General features: G+C 39.8%; 2 protein-coding genes across 13 annotated transcripts in view; one reads left to right on the forward strand and one right to left on the reverse strand.

The window, feature by feature from the left end:
* Nucleotides 1–14,678, reverse strand: part of otofa (otoferlin a) — an 88,702-nt gene extending 74,024 nt beyond the window's left edge. For 8 of the 9 annotated variants that reach the window (XM_019346139.2, XM_019346142.2, XM_019346141.2 and 5 more), the window contains exons 1-2: nucleotides 14,283–14,677; nucleotides 8,938–8,996 (exon numbers count right to left, since the gene is read on the reverse strand). In XM_019346139.2, coding sequence (XP_019201684.1) covers nucleotides 8,938–8,996; nucleotides 14,283–14,364 — 141 coding nt within the window. In that variant the 5' untranslated portion in view covers nucleotides 14,365–14,677. Of the gene's footprint in view, nucleotides 1–8,937; nucleotides 8,997–14,282 lie in introns of all 9 variants that reach the window. The other variant, XM_019346146.2, reaches the window with a different exon arrangement.
* Nucleotides 14,679–15,002: 324 nt separating this feature from the next.
* Nucleotides 15,003–21,713, forward strand: part of fndc1 (fibronectin type III domain containing 1) — a 44,174-nt gene continuing 37,463 nt past the window's right edge. For 3 of the 4 annotated variants that reach the window (XM_019346300.2, XM_005454612.4, XM_005454613.4), the window contains exons 1-2: nucleotides 15,003–15,143; nucleotides 18,320–18,533. In XM_019346300.2, the coding sequence (XP_019201845.1) occupies nucleotides 18,461–18,533 (73 nt within the window). In that variant the 5' untranslated portion in view covers nucleotides 15,003–15,143; nucleotides 18,320–18,460. The remainder of the gene's footprint in view (nucleotides 15,144–18,319; nucleotides 18,534–21,713) is intronic. The other variant, XM_005454611.4, reaches the window with a different exon arrangement.

Consider the following 21,713-nt stretch of genomic DNA (forward strand, 5'->3'; position numbering starts at 1 on the left):
TCACACACTGGTGATGGCAAGCTACATTGTAGCCACAGCCGCCCTGGGGCGCACTGACAGAGGCGAGGCTGCCAGACATTGGCACCACCGGGCCCTCTGGCCACCACCAGTAGGCAACAGGTGAAGTGTCTTGCCCAAGGACACAACGACTGAAACTGTCGGAGCCGGGGCTCGAACCGGCAACCTTCCAATTATAAGACGAACTGTCAACTCTTGAGTCACGATTCAGTCATCCACCCATGTGTGTGAATGACTGAATGTGTAAAGCACTTTGGAGTCCTTAGGGGACTAGTAAAGCGCTATACAAATACAGGCCATTTACCATTTAAATTGAAAATTTTGTTTGAATTCTGCAATTGAAGACATGCTCAGTTATTTATGAACATGGTCTTTGTTTAAAGCAAGAAATGGATTTGTAACATGGGGGTGCATATCTCATTCTGAAAAAACTTTAACAACTAATAAGTGTTACCCAAAGCCAATCACCATCATCCAAAGCATCAGTATGGCTCTTCTTTGGAAAGACATGAATTCTTAAGCACAAGGGATATTGTGTAATTGTAATTGTGTAATTTTTTTTTTTTTTTTGTCTTTGAACCCTTTTATAGCTGACAGGTATTGAAGACACGTTTTCTAAGAGGATGAAAGTTGGCATTGCGATGGTGAAAGAAGAAGACATCATCGATGTGTTGGTTGTCCTTGAGGCGGCAGTAATCCTGTCTAATCTGAGGGATGTCTCAAGTGCCATTTCCATGCTGATGGGCCTTCTTTTTGCCCTCAACATAGACTATCCAAAGGAACTTAAGGACATCTTTGAAGTCATTCAGAACATCCTAATGAACATTGGTGGAAGGCAGTGCATCTCACTAGTGCATGGTCTAAGAAACAGACTCTTGCAGAAAGCCATGCAGAACTGTAATTGTATGTTCCTTAGTGTTAAGGACAGTTTTTATTTTACTGTTTGTTTTTTTATTCTTGCAAGTTCTCATTCTCACTTTTGTATGTCACTAAATGACTACACTTTACATTCCAGATTAGACAATTACTCATTTGTTCATGGTTTAAGAAACTTATGTGAACAACAATATAATGCTGGACTTTGCAGATGCTTATCTCATGCAAGTCAGTAGTTTTTCCTTTGTTTTGCAATTGAGCAGACTCAAACTGATGTTTCTGAAATATCCATATTATCAAATGTTTCAGAAGCATGCACTCATTTTCAGAGATATTGGTTCTGTGGAATTTGTTGCAATTGTAAACGAAGACAAATACAAGAGTTTGATGTCTTACTTGTTATAAACTGATCTTTACTGTCACTTATCAAAGGTTTTGTACTATTTTAATATTTCAAGTTTTATGCTAACAGGTGTGACTGAGCACAATGAAGTTTAAAAATTTTGTAAATGTAAAGAATAACTTTTCTAAAATAGCAAGTGTCCCGTTGATACATTACATTAATGCAGACTTTATGTTGTTACTTCACAAGAATCACTACTGCTCCTAGAGTATTGGTCAGAATTTAATCTTCACCCAAACTGGGCTCAAGACCAAGTTCAAATTTATTGTTTCACAGGGAGCAACCTTTGAGTTTTGATGGATTGTGAGCCTGATGAGCTACGTCACTGATTTTTCTGTTTCTCAGATGACTAAGATGGCACAATAAATGGTGAATGTTGGGTGCTCATGAGTAATTGTCTTGTCATGTTCTTAAAACAAACTTTCTGTATGAAATGATCAGATAGACTTTAATGGAATCTGTGGGGTTTTATTTTTTTTTCTGTAAACAACAGAAAATTAATTTAAAGGAATGTAGGTATTTAAACCTGAGCTCTAAGATGAACCTAACAGGTAGTTTTGCTGAAATGGATGTTAGAAAGCTAAAAAAACAAAACAAAACTTAAGATGTTTAATACACATTTTTCTTTACATCCAGTCAATCAACTCTGATAATTAAAATGAAAATGATTTACAAGTTCACTCAGCTACCTTAAGGAGCTCAGTTAATTAATAAACTTAAATCAACTTAGCCAACAGATTATGTTAGTTAAGCTAAAATAGATTCCTAAGTTAAAAGAACTACTAAAGTATTTGAATTAACTAAAAAACCCAAGTCAACTGAACTAGGACAAGAGTTTAAACAATAGATTATTTTAATTTAGCTGAAAGGGTTTTCCCAAGTAAAAATGACAATTAAAGGAGTTGAACTGACTAACAAATCTCAGTCAACTAAACTAAGATGAAAGTTTAGACAACATGTGATTTTTCATTAAGATAACAATTGGTTGTGTTATAAGAACAAACTCTATTTCTTGACTTAACTTAAAATTTTAAGGCAGCCCTTTACCTCATATTTTTAAGTTGAAACAACAAGTTATATTTTACAGTGTAGGGGGTATTGGGTTTAGGGAAGTTACGCAAATTTGCGCAGGATAGTAAACCTAGTGTTAATTGAGTTCTGGTAGGAGACGTAAATCCCTTCGGAGTTGCATCAGGAAGGGCACCCGGTGTAAAAACTCTGCCAAATCAAATATGCAGAGCTACCCTCTATATGTCTGACTTGTGGAGGGTAGCTCTGCAAATGAAACTCCTTCTGCATAGGCTCCCTTGTGGATATAAGAGCAGCTTCTCTTCTAGGTATTCTCTAAGTAAGATACTGGGAGAAAGTTATCACTCAGACATATAGTGAGTGCAATATAAATCTGTTTTTTACAAGGTTAGCATTTCTAGAAAATACATGGCGGATGACCGACCCTCCATGAGTCTGGTCAGCTGGAGGTTTCTTCCTGTCTATTTTTTCCATCCCACTGTTGCCAAGTACTTGCTCATAGCGGATAAAGTGATTGTTGGGGTTTTCTCTGTATTACTGTAGGGTCTTGACCTTACAACATAAAGTTCCTTGAAGCAACTTTTCTTGTGATTTGTTGCTATATAAATAAAACCGAACTGAATTGAATTGAATTTCTCGAGGCAAACCTTGCAAACAACCCATATTTGTTCATGAACTTCATTATTTAACATGCTAACTGAGACTTATAGAGTCTAAGAAGTAGCGCTTGGGTTTCTTGCCAATTCATTGCTGGGTCTGAACTGGCATTGTGTTGACACACAACTGATGTACTCACACTTGTTGATTATCTGTTAATCAAGTGCATTTGATCAGCAGCATCTGGAAGCTACTAACCTTCCTAAATTCTGTGAAAACAGTAGAAGTATACAAACTGTCCTTTAAAACCTGTCTTTTTTACACAGCTGTTACTATACAGATGTTGTTAAAGAAAAATATGTCTCTGTGTTGACCTACACTTCTTTAAACTGGTAGTTTTATAATTCATTCACAGAAAACCAGTATGAATAAATAATGTAATGCATAAATCACACTCAAAACAAAGTCTTGGGATTATCTTCTACACAGTAAATTGCACCTATACATTTTATTTCCTTTATTTTCATTGCTCAAATTTCCACTTTTACCTTCCCTCTATCTCTATACCAGCAAAGAAAATATTCTGCTAAGGTCATCATTTATTCAGTATACCGAGAGTTGGGAAAGCTCCTCCCTGGAGCAACGCTGAATCTTAAAAACCGGTGAAGTTTATTATCTATTTTTAGCATCAGCAGTATTCCAGCTTGTGTCTGCTCCTCTGGAAACTGCTTCTGCTCTACTCCATACTGGTGGTCAAGTGTTCAAGTGAAGCAGCACTGAAATGTGATCTCCAGAGGTGGATCACAGTGAATCCTTCAACTTATGTTTTAAGAGTCTTTCATGCTCAGGTGACTTACAGTATATGAACGTAGTATAGCGTATATTAGTTTAAAAACCTCACCCTGACAGTGATACGTTCCACTCTCATATAACAAATAGGCCTTACTTGAATACTGGCTTCCCAAACATGATTATCTATGAGTAGTAGGAAGTGGCTTGGACGTAAACTCACTGAGGTCTCCTCTTGCTCACTTTGATGAACCACAATATGCCAGCAAATTCATAGGACTGGTCAGGGTGACCAGAATTTTAACTGAGACTGATTACAGCTGCCATTTCAGCAAACTATGAATCATATTAACTGACAGGAAAGATGAGAATAGTGTGATTTTATTTATAAAAGCAAATGCTGACAAACTGAGGAGGCTAGTAGATAAATATATCAGAATTTAAAGAAGATGTTGGAGTTTGTTCACCTGCACTTCTGCTAATGACCAGCATGAACTCCTCTGACTGCAAGGAAAAGTCAGAATGCCTATAAAAGTGGATGGCCCGATGGGTTTATATCCTCAGTCACAAGTTTCACGTCTTCTTCAATAAACCATGATGTTCCTTTTGAAAACTATGGTGTGAACAGAACGCTTTATAGTCTGGGTCCCATGTGGTTGACAAGTTGCCGCTGTCTGAGCTTGCAGTGTCCTCACATTCTCACTCTGACCTCCTCTAGCTTGTGATGTCTATAAAACATGTCGACAGCCAAACTGCCAAACTTGAGGCTTCAACACAGTCATCCGCAAGAACGGGCGTCAGTGGTTGCTGCCATCCTTTAAGTGTACTTTGTGTCAATAATATGGGGTCATTCTGGGGTTTTATCAATGAGGAAAACACAGAAAACACAGACATCTGAACAGTAAGTACAAATTCTGAAAAAACACTTAGAATCGTAGGAAATTACTGGAAGCTTTTGCAAAATCAATCTTCTAATACCCTTCTGTTATTTGCATGCTAATTACAGTGCTTTGTCTGCATGGTTCAAATCTCTTGACATCTTGTTTGAAACCTTAAAATAGTTATATCTGCAGGGGCAAAACTAAACTCTGTGGCGATGTGCAGTGCATGCAGGACTCTCTGTTCTTTGCTCCGCTTGTGTCTAACTAGTCAGGGGGAAGCCCTGGTGTTCTGCAGCTAAAAGCCCCACCATATAATGAATAATGAATTCCCCATCCAGTCTATCCGCATACTAGTTCAAAGGCATCTATCGTTATGCATGGACCGGCAACGAGCCACACAGCTCTATGCTAATGGCCCTTAACTCCAGGGGCTGGACAGAGCCTACTGAGCCATGCAAATGTTTTACTGCTAAGGTTGAAGAAGACGACGATGGGGAGGATGTGATGAGGACCCGGGGGCTGGGGAAAAGATGTACGCCTGGCCACCAGCAGCACACAACACTGCAAGATTTTCACACAGGCACACACTCACACAGGCTCGGAAACTACTGTAAGCGCAATTCATCCCATAGAAAGCTTGATCGTGTTATTGATGCTGAGTGACACTAACTACCTCCCCAGCACTCCGAGACTGAGATGTGAGAATTGGGAGAGGTTGTCATAAGAAATCACATTTCAGCCTCACCACTTAGTTCATACCAGTTATATGCAGAGTCAAAGATATTTTGGGATTCATTTGTCTGGTTTTCTTCTTTTTAGTTTTACGCCATGATACAAAAAACAATGCTGCTTCTACAGGGACTGTACACATAAAGCGCGTGTCTGTGATTGTGTGTGTGGGGGTCTGTGTGTGTGTGTGTGTGTGGGTGTGTGTGTGTGTGTGGGTGTGCCTGTGTGACTAGGCTAAGTTTGTGCAGTCATTTCAGCATTTTCCTGATTAAACTGAAAACAAAAGCCCCTGTTATCAGGGAAGGAAGCAGCACTCTGCTTGTGAGCCATCAAACAAAGAACATTTTTCTCTGCTAAAACCAGCAGCTTAAAATGAGAAAAAAACAGAAAGCCTGATGTGAAACCTCCTTTGGGAAGGTACTGTATATATTTGAGAGTGCTTTCCTGTTTGTTTTTCATTTTTCATTCCCTGGCTTTATCCCCTACCTCTGTTCTGTCTCTTTGGCTTCTGCTCTGTGTGGATTTCCTACTGCACCTCGCTCTTGATCCCTTGGCCTTCATTTCTTTCTTATTTCCCCTCTCTGCTCCTTTACACGAGTCTACATTTGAATTCATCATAATGCTGGTTTCACAGTGCAGTGGGAGCTTGCAGAAATAGTACTGGGAATATTTCCCAGAATTTGAAAGCAACCAAAATCAGAGACTTACCAACCAGCACCCAAGGGACTCAGGTAAATCCTTTGGGTTTTCAAAGAGACGCTCAGAGCAATGCAGCTGCTCAGAATAATGCAATTTGCTAGATTTAAAATAAAACATTGAAACTTTCTTTTACAAATGAAAGAAACCTCTAAGTTGGAAAGAAGGGCTTTTTAAGGAACCACCTTTTTCCTAACTAAAGCAGTGGAGCATGAAATGCCCAGTTTAATTGCAACACTGTTCAACACTGCCTCGCCTCTCTAACCTTGATAGACCATAAGTGAACATAGGAGGGTGATTAAAAGCCACTTGGTGAGATGCCAGCCACATGCAGGGAAGAGCCACTCATGAATGGTTGCAAATTTTTGAATCAGAACAGTAATGAGGTGTTAAAGCAAGATCCCTCAGCCTAGGTTAGCATTGGCATGCTGGGAGTTATCCAAGTGTCTGTATGAGCATTAAGAAATTACAACAGTGGGGTCTTGGTGGCGCATTTTTATCTAAGCCTTCACATTGTTCACACTGGAAATCATCACACATCCACAACAGTCAGCCAAAAAATGAAATAACTCAAATAACATTACAACACTTTCCTATTATTGAGTTTTTTAGTTTATATATGTAGATCATTGACAAGAATGGATACGGATACCGACTACAGAATGGAGCAGTTGTCAGCCACCTCCTGTACATGGATGACATCAAGCTGTACGCCAAGAGTGAACGAGATATCGATTCACTGATCCACACCACCAGGATATACAGCAATGGTATTGGAATGTCATTCGGACTGGAGAAATGTTGTTGGATGATAACAAAAAGAGGGAAGGTAGTCAGAACTGAGGGGATTGAACTACCAGAAGGCAACATTGCAGACATAGATGACAGCTACAAGTACCGGGGGATCCCACAGGCAAATGGGAACCATGAAGAGGTCGCTAAAAAAACTGCAACCACCAAGTACCTGCAGAGGGTCAGGCAAGTCCTGAGGAGTCAGCTGAACGGTAAGAACAAGATCCGGGCTATCAACAGCTACGCCCTGCCCGTGATCAGGTACTCTGGTGGGATAATAAGCTGGCCAAAGGAGGAGATTCCCTAGCTGGGCCCATGTCCTCATTTTAGGTTTGACAGCATTTTAGTAGGTAGAGGTGAATGCTTGTACATGAATTGAGCTGCGGTTTGGGGAAGGCCTCGAAGGGGACTGGCGACGGCTCCTGGGCCTGGCAGATCCCCATGTACTAAATAGGAGTGAACGAGTGAAGAGTTGAAGAATTGAGAACAAGAAGGGAGGGAGGGTGGGGCACGTAAATGAAAATGAACAGCTTGCAGAACTGGGGGAACCTATAAAGATGACAACCGGAAGGAGCGTGTTTGGAGGTGTGGTCCCGTTCCTGAAATTCCGATACATAATCTCCAATAGAAGCCACTGACATCAAGACAAGGAAGCTCCTGACCATGCACGAAGGGTTTCACCCCAAGTCCAGCATCCCGAGGCTGTACGCTAAGCGGAAGGAAGGACGCCGGTGACTGGTGAGTATCAGCACCACGGTCCAGGATGAGACAAGAAACATCCACGAATACATCAGTAAGATGGCCCCAACCGACCGCATGCTCAGTGAAAACCATAGGCAGCAGAAACCCAAGAATGAGGAGGAAGAGGAGGCACCATCACGGAAGGACAAGCCCCTGCACGGTATGTACCACCTGCAGATAGCGGAGGTGGCTGATATCCAGAAATCATACCAGTGACTGGACAAAGCCGGACTGAAAGACAGCACAGAGGCACTAATTATGGCAGCACAGGAACAAGCTCTGAGTACAAGATCCATAGAGGCTGGGGTCTATCACACCAGGCAAGACCCCAGGTACAGGCTGTGTAAAGATGCCCCTGAGACAATCCAGCACATAACAGCAGGGTGTAAGATGCTAGCAGGCAGGGCATACATGGAACGCCATAACCAAGTGGCTGGCATAGTATACAGAAACATCTGTGCCGAATACGGCCTGGAAGTCCCGAAGTCAAAATGGGAGATGACCCCTAGGGTGGTGGAGAATAACCAAGCTAAGATCCTGTGGGACCTCCAGATACAGACATATACATATATACATATATATATAGTGTATTTTGTGTGTTTACTCAATAAATCGCTGCACCCTTTTGCCATTGTCCCAGCAAAATATAAATAAATGAAGGGTGGCTCAAGACTTTTGCACAGTATTCAGTATAACTGTACTTTTTGATGTACATTTGTATTGCTAACAGTTTTCCTCTAAGGCATCTCCATTTACAGTATTCAACTGCAAGTGGTATTACTGAACAATGGATCCTCTATTTTTAGAACAGTTTCTTACACTCTGTGCATGTACATTGCTTCACTTTGTATTCACCTTTTATTTGCACTCTGTATGCTGGTATAGAGTCAAGCACTTTGAAAATCCTGGTGTAGAGTAAAGATGGACAAAGTACAAAAACGGGCAAAATTTCTATCTATGTCATCCGACATTCATTTGGCAGCTTTCGGGGGATAAAGTTCTTACTCACGAACACAGCAGGCTTGTACACTTGTACTCAATACAGTTAGAATAATTCAGCTGACTCGCTTAATTCAAATAAAGGCTAGCATCCCTAAAATGTGCTAGACTTTATTTGAATTAAATAAAGATTTTGTTAAACGGCTGTCAATGTTTTGGATAAAACTGTTTCTAAAGATATTAACATCAAATTACCAATAAACCACTTAGAGCCTTACAGTGATCATTTCAGTCATTACCAACAATGTCTTTTTTTCACCTTTTCCACCTCAATTCAATAACAGAACCTGCAGCCAGTGAAATCAGCCAATTCTGGATTCTTAATAATTGCTGATTGGTCACCATTGACACGGGTTGTTGTATGACAAATCAAATAAAGATACTGACCTCATTAAAGTGTGCCATCTCCTCACAGTTCTCTGCTACACGGCTGTAGAAGGACAGACCTGAAAAATAAGGAGGAATTTAGTCATTAAAACCTGGTTCAGTAACACCATTGTGCCTGTTGTCATCTCACTTTGAGTGGGTGGGCTCACTGCATGGGGCACGTACAAAGCATGAGAAAAAGCAGTCAGTTGGTGTTTACTTAAACCTGCATTAATGATGAAACAATTCAGTTTTAAGACTGTATCCAAAGTAGCAAGCAGGTAAGTGATTATTGTAGCTCTGTGCACTGTGATGTGGGGTTTCTTTGTAGCCACAGGACTTGGCGTTGACCATGAATCTCCCTGTATACCAAAGTTTTCTAGAGTCAAATGTTTTAAACATGTAAAGCTTGGCCTGTGTTGGAGACGCAACAGGACAATAATCCAGCAGCAAATCTACATCAGAATGGCTGAAAAAGAAAATAATCAAGATATAATCAAAATCTAAACCTGGACCTCTGCATAAACAAACCCACACTCAATGACCTGAAGCAACATTGTAAAGAAAAGTGGGAAAACATTCCTTCTCAACAACGTGAAAGACTGATAGTCATACAGAAAAAAATTATTCCAAGTTATAATTGCTAAAGGTGGTTCTACAAGTGACTTAATTCAATAAGGGTGCACTTGGTCTTGTCAGGTGCAGGTTAGCAACCTGAATCCATCAGTTCACTGAGACGTTTATTAAAGTGAAAATGGGGTGACATAAAATCAGCCTACTCATCTCATAAAGAGCTGCGAAAAGACAAATGATACTTTAAGTACCTGACAAATGTAAATATGAAACAGCTGCGTGGAATCACCAGAGGCAGAAAAGAAATGCAGACAATTAAATGACTACAGTGTGACTCACTGTGCGACACAGAGAGACTGCAGAAGAATGTAAATAATATAAATTAAAAGTGCATTTTTCCATTATTAGAGCTAAAAGTATGTGCATCAGCTAATGAAAGCTGTTGTCTACTCAGAGTTTATATTGGGAAAGGAAGCTTTCATTGAACAGTAACCTGACTCACTCATGCGACCTGGTTGTTGTGCTCACCTGGTTGCTTTGTGATGCTTATGAATGGTCCTGCACCACAGTGTGCATTCTGCTTTGTTCTGATAGTTTGCTTTGTGCATCTGAGCCTTTATGAAGCTCTGTTGATGTCTATTTGTGTGCTTGTGGGCACATCAGCTGCCATACACAGGGAGACACACAAACGCATACAGAGACCTACAATGTTAATTACAGTCCCTGTCAGTTTGGCTGTAATAATGAGGGTAAATGGAGTAAATACATTCTGCTAGACTCAGATATTTTAGATATTATAAGTGCAGAAAGTATCTTTTCACACATTCAAAAGCACAAAACCTTCAGGTTTTAAGGATGTCATGCTTGACGCAAGCTTATCGTTATAATTTTACCATTTATGACTCTAGTTTATAATCCCACTTCCAAGTGTTCCTGCCTTCACTCCTACACTCTCTTGAACCCTATAAATCCCCCAAACCTTTGAATTTTATTTTAGAAAATAAACACCACTTCAGTGTCGGAGAGGGAGAGAGACAATATTCCTCCTACATTATTGAAAAGAGCGGCACTGCTGTCATACCAGTGTTTTCATCCAACTAGATGTGGGCTTAGAAAAGCAGACCATGTGACACTTATGTAAGGTGCTCCACACCAAACTAAAACAACATTCTGCTAATCAGCGCGGCTTTTGGCCTTGATGAAACAGTCAAAGATAAAGAGTTAAAGAGCTGCTATGAAGGACCTGAGCTGTAAGAAACAAAAGGAGCAGAGAGTCCTTTTTTGTTATCGCAAGCAGATAGATGAAAATCAAAAGAATGAAAGATGGAGAACACTGTGTAAGTCTGAAACGCACATGAATGAAGAGGGCACAGAGGTGCATTTAAGGCTTTCTTAAGTTTTGCAAGAATGTGGTTAAAGCAGAGAACTCGAGTGTTGAGTAGAAACATGGAAACATTTGTTTTTTTAATGTATTTTAATCTCTGCAGCTCTGTACTGAGATTTAATTTTACCTTATCTCCTGGTGCATTAGGGGGCAGTAAGTGGTATTACAAGCTGAATAGGTGCCCTAATTTAAAAAGTAAACATACCAAGTGTCTGTTTGTAGAATAAAGTGCTACACAGAGGAAAGGAATTTTAAAAATATCCGCAGGATACAAGAAATTGCCCCAAACTCTGTTCCTGTCCTGTGAATCAGGAAGACTCTGAGTAATAAAAAGAACAAACAAACTGTCCAAGCGGCTGTTATAAGTGCCTAGAGATAAAAGAGAGGTTTGATAAGTGCCAACGTAGAGGAAGACAGTCTGGTTGAATAAACTGAAAATTAATATTGTAAAGCACAGAGATAAGGTTTCATTAATTCTTGCATGGAGTATGGCTCTGTATTGCTGCAGGCTACTCAGAAGAGGAGCAACAACAGCCGAAGTGCAGCTCTCTGATAAAGCCAAGAGCTGCTTATATCATAACCAGAATTCATCAACGACATGTCGGGAAATCAATTACATTTTGAAGACCCTCCTTTGAAGGGACTTGACTTGATTTATTGTTTCTGACAGCAAATAATAACAACCAGATAAAGTTAGATCAGAGATAGAACATCACGTCGCATTTAATCCATTTTTATTAGCTGTCTTTATTGCACTGGCTTGAAGCTTTTTTATTACACCTTTTCCCCCTTTCAGAGATATCATGTTGATTCAGCTTCGGGGTGGTTATAGGACTCTTCTACCTTACAAAAATAAGCATCTGATGATGACAAAATACCTCAAAAATAGAGACCTTAAAAGACCTTTGATCAGTAATTGCTGATTTCCGTAAGCAGCAAAGGGTTGACAAAAAATATGTCTGATATTTAATATATTCATACTTATACTCATACACTTCCCAGATGCTAGATAACAAGGCAGAAAGCTGGGGTACAAAGAAATGCCAGAATAATGACTGAATGAGTTTCTCACACCAGACACCCTGAAAACAGAGATAAACTGAAGCTGTTCTGTAATTAAAAATGGCCCCAAACTCCTCCTGAACTTAGTGCAGGTCTGATTCACCACTACACAAAGCACCAAAGCACTTATTTCCCTGGCAGGCCGCTTCCTCTCCAGACAGGAAGCATTTTAAACTCTAAGTGCTCAGGAAACTCCACTGACAGCCTGAACCAAAAACCCACAGCGCCAGAGGATATGTGGGGATGCCAGGCTGATTAAGACACTGTGATTAACACACACATTTGGGAAGTATTTAAAAAATTATTATTTAGCTCAAATAAATGAATAATTAAACTTAAATGCACTGGAAGAATGGAGAAGAAATTGTGAGACTGAGAAAAAATGAAAAGATTTAAAATTGGAGATGAAATTTCCCAGTCAGCAGTTGAGTGGCTATTAATAAATATGCTTGAACTCTTTAACTGGATAATTTTGAATATGCAATTATTCAGCTTTTGGATGAAACTGATTCACTAAATGTTGGGCTTGATGTTCGACCATACCTGTAGCCACCCTCTTTCACCTTTCCTGTGACTCTGCTATTCCTTCATATCTGTTTACTTCAACAAACTCATGCTAGAGGATCACAAAGGAAATTCCTATTCAGGTCATGGACCTTTTTTGTTTTTTAATAGAAAACCCTCAGAGCTCACACAGAGTTTTGATTGAATGAAAATCAGCAAAAAGCCAAAAGTGGAACAAGTTTTTAAATAGTACTGAAAGCACAAGTACAAGATGTTCAAACAAGATCATCTCATAGAACTTTGACTGGGTACACTGACTTTCAGGACACTTAAGTTATTCCTGACCTCAAACCAAGTTTTTAGCCTTAACATCAACATTAAGTAGATCCACTATAAAGGCTAGTTTTCTTTATGGCTGAGCCTCATTTGACTTGTGAGTTTTTGACATCTCTACATCATCAATGTGATTTCTAAAAAAAACCCTCACCACCTTATATATATTTGATTGTTTAAGATAAAAAAGAAGCTAAAACTGAGTTTTTTCAGTTTTAAAAGTCACAATAATTTCTGATATTTAACAGCTTTTTTTATTTGTCAGAAGGTTCAATAAATACTCGAGTTTAAAAAATGGTTTGGGGTTAATGTATGTTTCTAAAATATACAAATAAAAACAGATACACACAAAATTTTCCTTGAACTTTTAAAAAAAATATATACATGGATGAAATGGAGCTACTCTGCTGACAGATGGACTTTGGAGGAAAGAGCGGACGATCCAGTCACTGACTGTGAAGGCACGGTTCATAGAATATCCAGACCCTGGTGCAATCACTGCAGCACAGACCACTGCACTAGAAGTTATCCTTTTTTCCCCCCAACACACACACACACACACACACACACACACACACTGAGAGGAAAGGAGGCAGCAGTGCTCTTGTAGCATCTTCTCCAATTGTGATGCTGCGTTGATAACAACAGGGACTGAGCACCTGTCAGTGGACTGATCACTGTCCAGGGTGCTGAAAAACACATCCTGTCTCAGTTTCTTTCACATTATTTTGCTCACACACCCAGCACACAGAAAGCAAACGATAAGCACGTGAAACACATGAATAAATCAACTAAAATATTTTTTCCACAACTCATTTCGTCTTCTCATCTCATCTGAGAGAGAGTGCAAGGTCGTGGCTACAATTCTGAACCCTAGATTTGAGTGAATTGGTTATTACAACAAAGATCTTACACAGAACATTCCCAAAGCTCCATCTTTAGCCACATCTTTAGCAATCGATGCCATCAGCTTAGTCAACACTGGCCTCTTACCCACATTGTTCTAGTAAGTTGAAAGTAAGTTAATAAAATAACTGAAAATCAGTGATGAGAAATCGATGTTTCGGAGATGCCAAGATTGGTGTTTTTTCCTCTTTTATGATACACTTAAAAATAGAAGAGGTAAAAGCTTTGATTTTACATTCACCATTCTTGGCAGAAATGGTATTAAAGTCCGTTTTTGTGGTACTTTACATGATGTATATAACATATAACGAAAAAAAAGACAGAATTTAATTTATTAGTATTTTACCATATTAACGAATATAATGAAATAAAACGTAAGGCTTGGATACTCGATCTCTCTTTGTGATATAGACCAGTTATTGTGTTTTGCCTGCAACTAAACTCTTTTTCTCGCTCTTCCAACTTTTTATGCAGCGGCTGACTGGCTCTCATCACATTGTGTAATACAACGCAAATCAGGGCACAGCACACAGCGCGACTCGGTTTCCAAACACACACGGCTTCAACATACAGAAGAAGAATAAAAAAATATATATATCCTTACCCCTGAATGTAACTTTGGCGATCTTGTCACCTTTCCCTCGCAGGTGAGCGACCGTCTTCAGGTGAACCATTAAAGCCATCATTAGTCCAGTCTGGTGGGGGCGGGAGTAATTTTACTCCACACAGATAAAACTTGAATCGATTTGGTGCAATCTGCGTTTAATGATGTCTTGGTGAGCCTTTCTTTGCGGGCTGGAGTCGGTGGACCCAAAAATCGTTTTCTATCCGGGCAACATGAATACTTTACGTGCGTTTCTTTAAAAGAAAAAAGAAACAAACAAACAAAAAAAAAAATAATCCAAAAACCAAAAATGAATTAATCACAGTCTCCAGTTAACATTCTCTCCTACTCCGTGCTCCGTGGCTGCTGTCTATCGCACATCTCTGAGCTGGCTCTTGGTTTTACTCTGCTCGTTGCGCAGGAAGGGCGGGGGTGGGCTTCAACTACAGAGAGATGATGCTCTAATTGCGGGGGGAAAACAAAACAAAAAAAACAGACCAGGCATGGGATTCGGAGGAAAACCCTACCGCTGTTTGAAAGACATTAAAAAAACAATTCTTAGCCATGAATCTAGACCTACTGTACTTCACATTTTACTTTGAAATAAAAAGATAATCTTGTTACAATAAACTTTGAACCCTACAAACTGTTTGTTGCCACGCCCACATTATACTGCAACTCCCCGATGCCTTAGCTGTGGGTCAACATGGCGAACAGGTGAGGTGAACATCGTCCTTTTCTGACCTTTGGCCAACAGTTCCTGCTGAAGAGGCGTCAGGATAGCCGCAAACAACAGAAACATGTTGACTCACCTACCACCAAATCTACTGCAGTATGCACACTCACCGGCCACTTTATTAGGTACTGCTCTTTGACATAAACACAACCAAAGCATGGCTCTGTCCTGCCCTGTATCAGAGGTTCAGGTGATGGTGTACTGTCTCTTTGATATTTAGCATATTTGGGCCATTGAGTACCACAAGAGCATTGCTTAATCTCCACAGCCTACCTGAGTATTGCTGCTGACCCACCATGTCCATCTCTTTATGACCACAGTGTACCCATCATCTGATGGCTGCTTCCAGTACGATAACAGACCACATTACAAAGCTCAACTCACCTTAAACTTGTTTCTTGAGCATGACAGTTCACTATATTTAAATGACCTTCACAGTGACAAGATCTCAATCCAATAGCGCATTTTTGAGATGTAGTAGATTGGGGCCGACAAATCTGCAGTAACTGTGTGATGCTAGTATGCCAATATGGACCTAAATCTCAGAGGAATGTTTTTAGCAGCTTGTTGGATCTATGTCAGGAAGAATTACGGCAAAAAAGAGGGTCCAAACCAGTACTAACAAGGTTTACCTAATGAAGTGGGATATGAGTATATATGTATTTGGTATGAGAAAAGATAAGGCGGTAGGTTTTTTTGGGCTCCTCTTTTTAGATTTGAAAAATAGTTATCATTCAGCAGTAATGGGTATCACTGTAAAGATACCAAGAGTACAACTGTGTGAAAACCTTTGGTTTGATGCAGTGTTCAGATGTGTAAGTCTGCAAACAACAGCAGAGAAGCTCTACATCTGCTTGCTCGTATAGTGTTCCTCACAGCATGAAACCAAAACTTCAGAGCTGTGAGTTTCTTCAGGAATGCCACTGTTTTCTGGTTGCAAAGGCAGTAGCAGGAGTTCCTGTGACAGCATTGTGATGCTTCTGGTCCTTAACATCCCAGGAGCAGTGCTCAGCACTCTGAGTTTTTGACAACTTCTGTCAGAGGAGAGTCAAATATTCTGCTAAGAATGGATTCCAAACAAATACACATATGCTGTGTTATAAACTGAGAAAACAGCATCATAGTCTAAACTGGTTTAAACGGGGTATAAAAGATGACTACAACACCCAATTTTAGGGATTATCTATGAGCACCTTCAAACAAATTATGGAAAACACAACAGCAGACTGAAATGAACAATCCCCTAATTTATCATCTTTGTACAAAGAAAAATAAAGATTCCAAAAGAAGACACACCAGCCAACATGCCATCCTTTATTCTGTAACAAAACACAAATCAGTTGTGTTTTAAATAAAGTTAGGTATGAAAGAATTCAGTTTAGAGCATAATGCAACAAAGACAAAAAGGATCAACAAAGTAAAGACACAATAATGATAGAACTGGGACACACACTATACTTTAACACCTACTGATATAAACCCTACTAGACAGTGAGTCTATGTGGATACAGTAAATCTGGTGAGATGGCCCAGTATTGTATCACAAACACACAAAAACTTGTCTCTTCACTTGAGGTAGTACCTGGCATAAACAGCCTCAGGCGTGTGTATAACAAGAGAAAACACCTTTCTGCCACATAGGCTGAAGTACAGTCTCTCTCTCTCTGGTGTGAATGAGTGACAGTCTGTAAGTATCTTTTGTTTAAATTATGTATTGCGGTTTGCACTGACTCTTGTATGAGAGAGAGAGAGAGATGAGTAATAAAGTAACTAATACTGAAAAAAACCCAATTTAATCTGTGCAAATGACACAAAGCCAGCAGCGCTGCAGACATCAAAGCTGCATCTTGTTATTATTCTAATTTTTAAAAAAATCTGAATTTTTGTGCCACTGCTTCCTAATATCAAAGTGTGGTTAAAAACCGCGTCCCTGGTTCAAACCCTTTAGTTCTCTTGTCTTTTCCTCTGGGGAGGGTTCCAACCCTGTGTTAGAAAGGTTCTGGATGAATAACTTTGATGTAAAAGACATCAAAATCATTCATAAATTAAGTCATGTGCAAATGATTGACATTGTTTTCCAGTAGTGATATGAGCTTTAGCCAGCAGAGGGAACTGTTGGAAAACTGTTGGCTGGGCCATACTGGTACAGATGGACATAGAGATGTTTTCATGACAATACCAATGGAGACACTCATTAAAATAACTGTCAGTTCAGTCATTTTTGCTACCATATTGTTGCAGGCCGTACGAGACATTTGCTGTTATAACATTAAAGGTCAAGGGAATCTACAGCAGAACCCAGAAGATCTCTAAGAAATCAGAGAAGCTCTGTCATTCAAAAAATGAGTAGAAAATCTTCCTGACTTCAGTGTGGTGGGAAAAGAAATAAACAATATATATTAATAGTTCAGTTATAGAGAAAAATAGATATAAATCAGTTTACTGCAACATGACATCACACCTTTTTTTTTTTCTTTTTTTTTTTGAAAGGCAAAAGGTTCAGATTATATCCAAAACAACAGTGGATATAAGCCATAGTATTGCTAGGTCAGTGTATACACTATTCGACAATTAGTTACAGTTTTCTCCTCAATGCCTCCTTTTATTGACAACAACAGTCTGCTCCATCTAGTGGTTAAATTAATTCTTCGGAAAATTGATGTAATTATGAACTTTGTCTCCACGGATTAGATCATCATGTGCTGGAATTTTACTTGGCCCACGATTCTGTTCTCTCACACCTGGTGCACGGATGGTGTCATGGAAAGGTTTAATCCTGGGGTGGATCAGGTGGGCTGGAAGAATAATATTGATAGTCGTATAGAGAACTTGAGAATATCATAGAGGCTTAAAAGGTAGATATTGGCTTTATTTATTTTTTTTAATAAATGACGGATCCGTAGGTCTGTTATAATCTAGTACTTCTCAAGTCCTCCCATTTTTTCCATCTCTATACCTGCTTCCAGCCTTTAAAGCTTTGGATGCAATCATCCTGGTTACCTCCAGAGGGAGACATTTTCTCATTTTCTCTCTTTCATATTAGTATTTTATCCAGAAATTAATGATTAGCTTAACTTCATGGAATTTAGAAAAAAAATATCTAAGTCTCCATGTTTGTAATCAGCACTCTGGCCTCAGTCTGTATGTTTTTTTTGGGGGGGGGGGGGGGGGGGGGGGTTGTTAGTTAGTTAGTTAGTTAGTTTTCCTCTTCATAACATTTTATGATTTGAAAAGCAGCCTCGAAACACTTGTTTCAAATCACAAACGACTAATAAGGCATTAATAATGTATTTGTGTGCAGGTTTACCGATGTAAACGAGAGGCAGTTCACGGCGAAGTGCAGCATTCCCATCGGCAGATGGGAGGGAAGAGGGCTGATGTGTCCCAGCCCTCTGCATCCAGCTGGTGCGTCGCACCACAGCAGTAGTTCGCCACACTCACCATGGCTTTAGCCACAGGCAGGACGCTCGTGGCACTATTTCTTACGCTTTGTGGGCCAGGATGCAGCTGGGCAGGTAAAACGTTGATTTACTCTTTCATAAGCAGGTGCAATTAGAGCACTTACGTGTAAAGCAGTTTGATACTTGTTTTCTCTGATTATCCAGGTACTGTTGCTTTCTTGTCCACTCGTGAAGAGAAAGTTGAACTTATCAAAGAGGTCACGTGCCTTGTGATTGGATATTTAAAATGCATTCAAAAGAAGCTGTTCATATTAACAAGTTAAAAAAAAAGGGAATCCTAGAACGTGCGGGTATTTGCATGTGTGCACGTCTGTGTCCACGTTTCCATTTGCAGAAAACAAATTAGATTAATTGCATTATATTTAACTCACTGGGACGCTTCATTTCAAGCGTGCAGTTTAAGTCATTATCAGATGTGAACGATTTCGTTTAAATGAGAGCTATTAGAGAAAATATGAAGTGACAGCATTTTTCACCCATGAAACTTTGTGGGGGGAAACTATGATGCAGGACCGAGCAGTTATGGAACAAGTCCTTTCCTTAGTGGCCACATCCGAAAGTAACTGTGATGCATGGTTAGGAGATGATGACAAATTTCTGGCGATATCATGAAATACTGTGAGTGGTGGCATATTAAATATGGAACTAATTCAGCTGAATGTGGAGATAAATGGCTTTAAAGCGGACTTTGATTAATGACTAGAAGTGAAGGAGTTGATTTGAGATGTCACATCATCCATCAGCTATAGTCGGGAATGGCTGGACAGTGAAGTGATGCAGATTTTGAACCCAGGAGACTATGCAGGTTTTTTGTTGATTCATAGGCTGGCAGGATTTTACTAGAAAGGCGCAGTGATATATCAGATGTGCAGCGAATTTTTGACAAGCCCAGAGAGTGCAAACCACAGCAGCACATATGTTTTTGAAGTTTCTTAAGTGCTGTTTGTAAAATCAATTTTCAGGGAAAGTATTCAACATCCTCCAGACAGTGAAAACATTCAAAATATCAAACGTGCCATAAAGCCCAAGGAGTTTCACAGAGGACAAAGGTAATCTTTTTGGCTTGGGCTTAAAGGCCAGACTTTCCTTCACCCTCCCCTTCCTCCTCGATTTTATTCAGTTCACTTATTTTGTCAGTTGATCTGTAGGCTTCTATATGCCTCCCTCTCAAATGTAAGCACTTAGCGTATGAGATCACTGCTTTCACTGAATATAGGCAGCTGCCATTTATTGTGGTCCTTTCTCTGAGTCATTTTCTTTTCCATCGTTTTGGAAGTCTTTTCAGAGCGTCACATTAATTCACTTCCACACATTTACACCTGGGAGCCACTGCAGCTACAGCTCACTGCTGCAGCAGATTGGACCAGTTTCGAGTTAAATGCCTTCCTCTCGGGCATCTTGACAGCAGTTGTTAAGAGAGAGGAGAGTGTTACTCATTAACTTTCTCCGCTCACATATCATCAGCCCGTCACTCTGAAATTATTCACAAAAGAGGATGAGTATGCTCGTGGGGATATCTGAACACCTACGCAGGGGCAGTGCAGGAAAAACGAAATCTGCCTATCAACTTCTGGAATTTACACAAACTGTGTGGAGAGCACGAGGGACAGGGAGTGAGGAGAAGGAATCATGTCCTTGCAGGTCACTGGAATTTCATTACGCTGCTCCAGTTCACATGTCAGGATTCTTCAAGGGAGACTACATGGCAGAGTTTTAGGATGAGGAGTTTCATAACTTCAACTTTTTTACTTCAGGAAAATAGAGACTTGCTGAGAGGCTTTTTCCCCCCTGCATATTTCTAATATTGCTAATGCTTTCCGTAATCTTTAATCACCTGACCCTATGCCCCTGCTCACCTGCACCTCGGCTGCATATCAAACCTGCCAGCAACAGCATGTCTCGTGTCATGATGTCATCTCTGGGCACCGTTCCACTTGCTTTAACAAGTACCACCTGGCCTATGAGCACCCTGTCAAAGCTTGATTTGAGCATATTAGATCTGCTGTGAGAAGATAGACAATAAACTAACACTATGAGGCGTCAGACCTCATCACTAACTGCTTTGAATAATTGCTTAGAATAACTTTGGAAAGGTTTTTTATAAAAGGAAAGTCACATGTGAGCACCAGCACAGAAAAGCTAAATATGCTGTTAGATCCCAAATGTTCTGGCCTGCTTCTGATTGTAGATGTCATGTGCCATAAACGTTTTATATGGATGCGTGTAACCTGCCCAAAGCTAAGCGCTTACTCACTTGAGGCTGTCGCTTCAAATAAAATCTGTCCTCAGTCACAATTCAGTGGCAAATTAAGCTCAAGTCAACACAATAAACTGGTTGCATAAAGTCAGACAGTTCAGCGATTGGTGTGACTGACTGCAGTCAGAAAGCAGTGATAAACTTTGGGCACAGTCTCAGTCTGGTGTGTTGGCTTTATTACAGAGTCGATTGCAGGAGAAATCTTACTGGTCGTTAGAGGTGAGGCAGTGGTGAACTGGTAAAAAGAGTAATGTAGCACTGGGCAAGATTTCACACCTCCCACATAGATGAATGTATGTTCACACAGGCATCTGAATTCTTTTAAATGCACAAGTTCCACTTATTTTCTTAAGACTAACTATCAAAGAAAACGATATTTAGAGTAATCTTGTGGCTTTCTGGGAAAAACCGGCAGTGACTTGGATAAGAAAACCGATATTACACACGTGTCTAAACACCATGTGGAAACACTTGCGATACGAGCTCTATCCAACAGTTGAAACATCTAAAAACAAGAGAAGCAAGAAAATATTGTGTTATTTAACTCCCTCGGGTCCCTGAACACATAAACACGAAAATAGGTTTCTCAGTCTTGTTATTTAATCTGCAGATTTTTGTCGGTCCGTGTATTCTTTTAAACAGAGCACAAATGCAAAAGACACGTCTTCCAGCTTACCACAAGCTCCAACAATTGGGTGGTTTTCTCCACAATTTTACACCATTTACAGTAATTTTTCGCCTACAGCCAAGTACAGTTTAGATAATTTGTTTGTGGTCCTCTCTCAGTATTTAAAACTTACATTCAACGGCATCTTTTCAGAATACGTTTTTCATTCTGTATAAAACACAGAACCCACCGAACAGAAAAGCCTTTCAGTAAAAACTGCTCAAGCATGCTCTGTTGATTATCAAACGTTAATGGGACATTGTTTCTGAAAAGGCACGCTGTTGTTAACTCTTTTTTTCTAATGAAAAAT

The sequence above is a fragment of the Oreochromis niloticus genome, linkage group LG15 (assembly GCF_001858045.2).
Source record: "Oreochromis niloticus isolate F11D_XX linkage group LG15, O_niloticus_UMD_NMBU, whole genome shotgun sequence".
Taxonomy (NCBI): Eukaryota; Metazoa; Chordata; class Actinopteri; order Cichliformes; family Cichlidae; genus Oreochromis; species Oreochromis niloticus.